Source organism: Girardinichthys multiradiatus, chromosome 6 (assembly GCF_021462225.1).
Source record: "Girardinichthys multiradiatus isolate DD_20200921_A chromosome 6, DD_fGirMul_XY1, whole genome shotgun sequence".
In the NCBI taxonomy this organism is placed as follows: domain Eukaryota; kingdom Metazoa; phylum Chordata; class Actinopteri; order Cyprinodontiformes; family Goodeidae; genus Girardinichthys; species Girardinichthys multiradiatus.
In genome coordinates, this window is record NC_061799.1 from 9,255,717 (window position 1) to 9,263,955 (window position 8,239).

The following is an 8,239-nucleotide window of genomic DNA, read 5'->3' on the forward strand; positions in this document are numbered from 1 at the left end:
ATTTTATTGCATGACTATTTGATACTTGTTCTCCCTACTGTATGTCAAATTAGAAAAACTGTCCTTGGTAGCTTTTTTTTTCATGCCACAAAATCTACTGATTGTTTAAGGTGCTACTTAACTTTAAACTACTGGTACATTTCTTTACTTTTTCTGCATATCTTGACACTTACGGAAAGCCAAAAAAATACAGCTCAATGAATAAAACAGCATAAAATTGTCACAATTTAAATAGAAAATAGTGAAAGTATTTTACAATATATAATTGCATGTAATATTCCATCAATTCATAATGTTAAAAGTGCCTAGAAAGGTTTCAGTATCACTCTGCTATTCTATGGTTCTGCAGAGCACTATTATTATAATTATTCCAAATCCCACTGCTAGTTGTTGCTTCCCTCATGTCATCGGCACAGGAAGTCCTCTTCAAAGCAAATTATACATTTGATTTATACCGCGTTTAAAAATTCACATATTTACCTTATGTGTTTGTCATTGTAATGATGAATACATTTAAGGCCTTTTTTATTGTGGCTTACAGCCCTCCATATTACACAAAAGCTGTACTTTAAAGTAGCCCTATGTGTATATGCAAGTCAAACATATGGGTTGATCATTTCTTTTGTAAAATGCTCTTACCTTCACAATACATCTCTCAACAAGAGTAAAAATCTAACTTGAAAAAACGAACAAGTGAGAGCTCTTTCCCTATGACATCTATTAAACAACTAAAATCTCATCTAAAACAGTGTATTTCACCTTTAAAAATATTAACAGTATTAATTATCAACTAAACATTTTTGACCCAATCAGCCCTCCTCTGAATAGAAAGCCAGCTGTCAGCCTTTGTGTCAAAAATGTGAAGTTGTAAGTTGTGCAGAAAAAGCATCTAAAGTGAACTATGGTGAGGAAACAAGAAAAAAACACCTGAACTCCCCACATCTTTACTTTTATTGAGACAATGCACAAGGGTCATGTCTGCTGAGCATACAGATCAATCCAAGAAACACGAATGGATAGCTGTGTGTTAACCAAGACCTCCCATTGTTCATCAGGAACCAAACCACCGCCTCAGGGTGCAAAGCATTCTGGTTGACAGTAGCCAGGACTGAGGATATCTGACTGTAGTGTCCCATCTATACCAGGTCCAAGGCTCCTCATGTAACGACCTCAACACTTGATGAATCGGTGCGTGACCTCATAGATTCCCACAGACTCGTTGGCTTTCTCATCATAGTCTGTCCAGTCCTAAAATGTCCAACATGAAGGCATTTGTTTTTTAAATCAGATTGCACATATGCAGAAACAAAAGTAGCACTGCTAGGAACAGTCAGATTGGAGGCTGAATTAATACCAAACAAAATAACTACAAGGAATGACTTCCTGGAACATCATGTATGGAACAAGATGTCCACTATATTCTTACTTTTTCTAGCAGGTTGACTTCAGGGAACGGGGTTCCAGTCTCTGCTCCTTCTGCAGCAAAGCCAGCCTGCAGGAGGATAGGTGTCGTTATATAGTGATGTAGAGCTGAAGAAGAAAAATATTCCAGGAGTCACAACCCGCAGGGTTTTATTTTATTTTTAACATGGGACCTTTAATTTATTAGCTTTAAAGGTCTAAGTGTGTTAATTCAATATTTTCCTACGTACTATATAAATGACTAAACTCTAAGCTGATATGACTGAGCAGGAAGTGCAGCTACATTAAATACTAAATTAACTATGGTAAATAGGCATAAGATTATGACCGCTGACAGGTGAAGTGAATTATCTGTTTATCATGGTACTTGTTAGTGGCTGGGGTATTTGAGGCAGCAACTTTGGGCACAAAACATTTTGTGCTAAACGTTGATGTGTAAGAAGCAGAAAAAAAACGAAAAATCATCAAGCTTAAGGGTCTGAGTGGGTTTGACAAGGACCAAGTTGTGATAGTTAGATGATTGGGTGAGAACATCTCCAAGACTGCAGCTCCAGTGGGGTGTTCCCAATTTGCAGTGGTCAGGATCTATGAAAAGTGGTTCAAGGGCTGAACAGTGGTGGCAACAGGGTCATGTAAGGAGCCACAGCAGAGCCATGAGATTCAGTCCAACAGACAGGCTACTGCTGCTGGCTCTGATAGAATGTGTTGGAATACAGACTGGATGTAGTTTGCATAGCCTTACACCAGTCAGTGTAACCATGCTGACCCCTGTCAATGTTTGGCACATAAGCATCAGAACTGGACCATGGGGAAAAAAACAGAAAATGCAGCAATCTGAGAAGGTGGCACCTGGTGTGATGGTGAATCTCACAGTGGGCTGTGTTAATGTGTGTTGATTAGCTGGGGAACACAAGGCACCAGGACTTACTGTGGGAAGAAGGCATGTCGGTGGAGGTTGTATGATGGTTTGGGGACCACCTAGCTAAGACCACATATACACCTTCATTGATATGACCTTCACTGACGGTTAAGGCCTGTTTCAGCTGGGTAATGTGGCCTGCTACAAAGAAACGTGACCTCCAAAACTCCCCAGATCTCAATCCAATCTGTGGGATGTGCTTGACAAACAAGTCTGATCCAATGAGGGCCCCAGGACCTAAAGGACCCGCTGCTCACATGTTGGAGCCAGATACCACAGCACAACGTCAGGGGTCTGGTGGGGTTCATAAGTCTACAGGCCGTGGCTGTTCTGCCAGCAAACAGCGGAACAAACAAACTATTAAGAAGGTGGTCATAATGTAATGCTCGAGTGATATATATATTTTCTAAACAAAATCCAGTGAATCAGCAACTGCCATAAAAAAGTAAGAAATCATATACACTTACAGTAAATGTCTTTACATTTAAATCCTACCTACTGTAATGAATGTAGTCTAGGAAGCACATTAGGGAGAGTTTTACTAAACTCTTAAGTTGTTTACTTTGTAATAGAGCTAATGTTTTTCATTCATCTAAAAATGAATCCACCAAATCAGAAGGAAGAAGACAAACTACAGCAGTGGTAAGCAGCTGGAGCTCTGAGCATCCTATAAAAAGCCAACCCATCGTTCCTGAGACACAGCATCCAAAAGACTCACTTGTGGTTGGAAATCAACGGGCTCCAGACCTCGACACTCGAACTGCACCATCGTCTTGAAGGTTTCGTTGTCCCCTGCCTTCATTCCAGAGACACACACCACCAGGAGAAAGAGACTCACATTCACTGACTCAGCACATTATACCACATTATAAAAGGAAGTGAAGATAAAAGGAAAACTAAAAAACAAAACTATACCACCCAAAAAAAGGAAAATAATAATGTATGTCAGGTTAATTTATATTCTACATTTACAAATAAGGAGTGTGTGGAAATGGGCATCTGAGGCACATCAGTCATTTCCCAAGGAAACAGGAAGTCATGGACTTCAAAATAAATGCTTCTGAACATTGATATCAATCTAAAAGAGTAAAGTAAAAACTACAAATATGCTTCAGTTACATTTATTTTCTATTAAATATTTTTAGCACAGGATGTTCTCCCCAATTGAATAAATGAACCAAAATTAAAGGTTGGATTTTTAGAACTTTGCAGTGTCACATTATGCTACTGGGGGTGCCAATAATTGTGGAGGGCCCAGTATGCAGTTTGATTCACAGTTTAATGTGTGTTACTGGGATTTCTTAATGACCCTGCAGCAACAGAGGCTGTCCGCCTCCCTCCTGGATATAGTTTAGAGTCTGAAGAAGTTCAGTCATTGCCTTGCATCTGTAAACACCCAGTTCATGCTGGGTCGTAGTGTAGCAAAGAGAAGGCTCAGTAGTGCAGAAACTAGCTGTTTTTGTCAAAAAAGCAACAATGAATTCATGGAGAAAACATAAAAGCTGAAGAAATTTCAGAAAAGCAAAATTATTTCATCAAATGGAAAAAAAAAAAAAATACGCCATGAGAGGCTGTGAAAATGTCAGATTATGAAAACCTTGAGCCAAGGCATGCGATATTTAACATACCACCTGGTACCAGAAGGTCTGCTTACATTATAAGGGGTAAGGGTGTCTCTCAGGATATCTGCAGTGGATAAAATTGGATCTGATTAGTTCAAACATTTCAAACACAGGTAGCTGGAACATTAAATGCCACACTGATGCACACCAATTGAGTTCTCCCTTGCACAAAGTTTGCACTTCTGCACCATACTGGCACTCCCTCTGCCTCCTTTTAGGGGAACATTCTCCTGTGAACACAAAGACCAGCCAAGTGATGAAGATATGGGTCGTCTTGTTAAAGTGGCAAAGTAAAAACAAAGCAAAGAGACTTTCATTCTTACCATTAGAGTTACGTACTGCCATTTATCTGGGACCTCTCCACAGTTTCCACACTTCAGCTGAAAGAGGGAGGATAAAATTCAGATCGCTTGTGTGAGCAAAGCAACAAATTAGGACGTATCCAGGGAGACTTGAAATGGTTCTAGTGGTTTACGTCCATGTTTTAAATCCATGGTGTGTTCAAGCCACACGTGGTCTCTATAATACCTACACTTAAGATTTGTAATCATCAGATGTCTTCATAACTAGCAGATTTATCTGTTTCCATGTCATTTAACTGTTTCAAATTGCTTTTAAAATCAGATTTACATGATTTTTATTAAATGCTATATAATAATAAAATCTAATTCTGATCAGGAAATCTCAACATGATCATTTTCAAATCAGGGCTAGCTGTTAGCACAGTTGAAATGGTGACAAGCATTAAGTGTACCTATGTAGACTCGGCTTCTAGAGGCTCGCTGAACAATGAAATGTCTTGAAAAAATGTCACATTTTGTCTCGCTACAGTCACAAACTTCTATTTATATTACTGGGATTTCATGTGATAGACCGACACAAAGTAGCGTATAATCATGAAGTAAAACGAAAATTATATAGAAATTTAATCCGGAAAAGTGTGCTGTGTCAGTTTGTATACCCCCAGTCATATTGGAGAGTCTCCGTAAGCAGCAATGATGCTGCCGCCGCCGTGTTTCATCATAAGGATGATGCATTCGGGGAGTTTCTTACCAGTTTGCTGTGTCCCCTTAATGGTATGTGGGAAAATGGGACTTCATTTGGCTTCCTTTCAACAATACAAGTTCCAGATGATGAACAGTACTCTGTGTGTTTTAAAACCTAAACCTGATTTAAACTTCTCTTCAATGTTCTCCCTGCTGTGCTCCTTGGTCTCCATGATGCCATTTGTTCACTAATGTTCTCTAATAAACCTCTGAAGGCCTTAATAAAAAGGGGCCTGAGTGAAAATGCATGTCATGCTTTACATTATTCTAAAAAGTTTAGATTTTTTTTTCCTATAGCAAGTACAATTTAAACCATAAAATATAGAGTGATGAAATCTAGTTACAGAGGTGGGAATACTTTTCCACAGTACTGTATAGTAGGAATAAAACAAATTCTCTGATCATCTTGTTGGAAATAATAGTAAACACCAACAGTCCTCTAATGTACTGTAAACTTGACCTCTGGGTGTTATCGTCCATTGTCCTGGATTTTCAGTTTGACATTGTTATGATTAAAATATATATTAGTCAAAGATCCTGCAGTGGAATAGTGTCATAAATAAAACAAATGTGCTTCATTAGCTATTGATCAAGACAGTATAAATGCACCGTGACCCCCATAAAACACTTTGCAGAAGAACAAAGGAAGCAGGGCAGAGGTGGTCTGGAAACACACCCATGTTGGAACTCAACTTGACACAAAATCTGTCAGGAGTCACCTGAAGACAGCTGGATCCACATTATAGCCTCACATAAATCCCATTTTGATGATGTTTGTCATAAATCCTGGTTTCACTGAGTCATACACCCCGCCATGGTGGTCATCGTCCTCTGTGGCATTCACTCATGTTCTTGGAAACCTTCTCAAGCTGACAGAGCAACCGACCCACCATCAATCACACAACTAGTCATCATATCGGTAAATAAAGTATATAAAAATGAGAAATGGAAAAATATTTTACAAAAAGAGAGCATTATAAAAAAGGAACGGAAAAAATAAAGTAGACATGTAGAAGGTATACCACATTACAAACTGTGGGGAGAACAAGTATTTGATACACTGCCAATTTTGCAGGTTCTCCTACCTCCAAAGCATGTAGAAGTCTTTAAGTTTGATCATATGTACTCTTCAACTGTGAGAGATGGAATCTAAAACAAAAATCCGGAAAATCACATTGTGTGATTTTTAAGTAATTAATTAGCATTTTATTGCCTGACATCAGTATTTGATCACCTAACAACCAGTAAGAATCCAGGCCTGTTAGTTCTTCTTCAAGAAGCCCTCCTGTTCTCCACTCATTACCTGTAGTAACTGCACCTGTTTGAACTCATTATCTGTATAACAGAAACCTGTCCACACGCTCAATCAAAGTCCAACCTCTCCCCAATGGCCAAGACCAGAGAGCTGTGGAAGGACATCAGGGATAAAATAGTAGATCTGCACAAGGCCAAGCAGCTTGGTGAGAAGGAAACAATTGTTGGAGCAATTATAAGATAATGGAAGAAGTTCTAGATGATGGTCAGTCTCCCTTGGACCATTAGTAACATACAAATCCTGCAGCGCACACAAGGTCCCCCTGCTAAAGCCAGCACATGTCCAGGCCTGACTGAAGTTTGCCAATGATCATCTGTAGAGAAATCTACAACCATTCGGTTTTATGTTAATTTTCTATATATGATATACTCCAAGCATTTGTTATTTTTGATGATTATGGCTTTCTGATCATGAAAATCCAGAGTGCAGTTTCCAGAATTTTAGACTGCAACATCAGATCAATAAAAAGAAAATGTTAATACATGTTATATAAAACTCAGTCCATGGTGCACCACTCCCCCCTGCATGATTGTTTTTAGCAGGTCTGGTGCTGGATCTGAGACAAGTAGCCTACACAACACTACATTATATACATATTATATTTGTGGAACCCAGATTAAATTCCTGATTTGGTCTGTAAATGAAAGTGACGAATCAGCAATCGACACGGAGCACTTTCGGACTTTGAATTAAAAACAGAGGTAAAAAAAAAAAAAAAAGCATGCTAGCCATCCTACCTTCAGAAACCACCGGAAGTCTTCCCCCAGCGGCCTCACGTTGGTCACATTTTCCAGAGTGGCTTTAAACTGCAGCCCGAATTTCTGCCATGCAGAGGTCACAATGAAAGGTTAGAACCGACTCACAAATCAGGAACATGAAGCAGGAACAAGGAGCAACACATACCACCATCTTGACGCTGTCGCGAATGCGTTCAGGAATCCTTGAAAATTTTAGCTTCTACGTTTTCGAATATAGATTTTTTTTTGAGTAGTGCGGTAAACTTATGTTTAGCTGCAGTGTTCTGTAATACTTTACCATAGCATACTGAGCCTCCTCTCCACAGTTAGATACAAATACTTATTTACATTTAAGTTAATCCATTTTTAACCTAAAATCAAATTTTCAAAGATGCCCTGATTTGATCAAATTTTAATAAGGAAATTAAGAGAAAGTTATCTCGCCGTTAATTAAAAAAAATCGAAAACAATTCTCCATTGATTTAAATGATTTTTTACAAGGTTTTCTTGATATTTTGAAGTATTTTTGCCGGTCGGCATTTAAGGCAGTAACACTTGCGCTCCCTCTAGTGGCCAAATTCAGGGACCATTTTGACAAAAGTCTTGATTTCCTCCCAAACCTCAAAAAAGAAACACGCCAAACAAAACCCATCTGCATCGGTTTATTTATCATTAGGCAACTGACAACTCCAACTGTCCAATCAGTCCTTTAATCCACAGCCATACACCACAGCTCATTCATTCAACATGATAAATACAGGACTTGGCATAAAAAAAAGAATCCGTTTTTCTGTTGAAACCTAATCCAAACAGATCGGTTTCTAGTGTTGAGATTTGCTGTGCATGAGAACCTGAGGCAAGTTCACCGAGGCATTATGGTCGTTGTTTCCCACACACCTGGAATGACTGCTATTGCTATGGCAATGAACACTCCACCCCCCCATTCATGTGGCCTTTTAGGCCAGCTGTATTACCCTGAGTCTATGGCATCATGATGTCACAGCTGATTAGGCTATGTGAGTGGGAGCAAAAGCAATTTGGGACTATAATTCAGAAATGAGATCTGGTTTCAGAGAAAATACCTGCTTAGACAGGTTATATATTATTTCAATTATTTAAATTTCAATAAATTATTTAGATGCAAAAGAAGCATTATTTGATCCTATCTAGATTCATGA

At 38.8% G+C, this 8,239-nt stretch overlaps 1 protein-coding gene across 1 annotated transcript; it reads right to left on the reverse strand.

Annotated features, from left to right (window-relative positions):
* Positions 1 to 933: 933 nt before the first annotated feature.
* Positions 934 to 7,301, reverse strand: czib (CXXC motif containing zinc binding protein). Its single transcript, XM_047367690.1, has 8 exons — positions 7,228 to 7,301; positions 7,062 to 7,145; positions 4,287 to 4,343; positions 4,112 to 4,193; positions 3,996 to 4,027; positions 3,060 to 3,137; positions 1,427 to 1,492; positions 934 to 1,248 (listed from the first exon to the last, which is right to left on the reverse strand). The coding sequence occupies exons 1-8, from the start codon at positions 7,231 to 7,233 to the stop codon at positions 1,171 to 1,173; spliced, it is 483 nt and encodes a 160-aa protein (XP_047223646.1). The 5' UTR covers positions 7,234 to 7,301; the 3' UTR covers positions 934 to 1,170.
* Between the last annotated feature and the right edge of the window lie 938 nt (positions 7,302 to 8,239).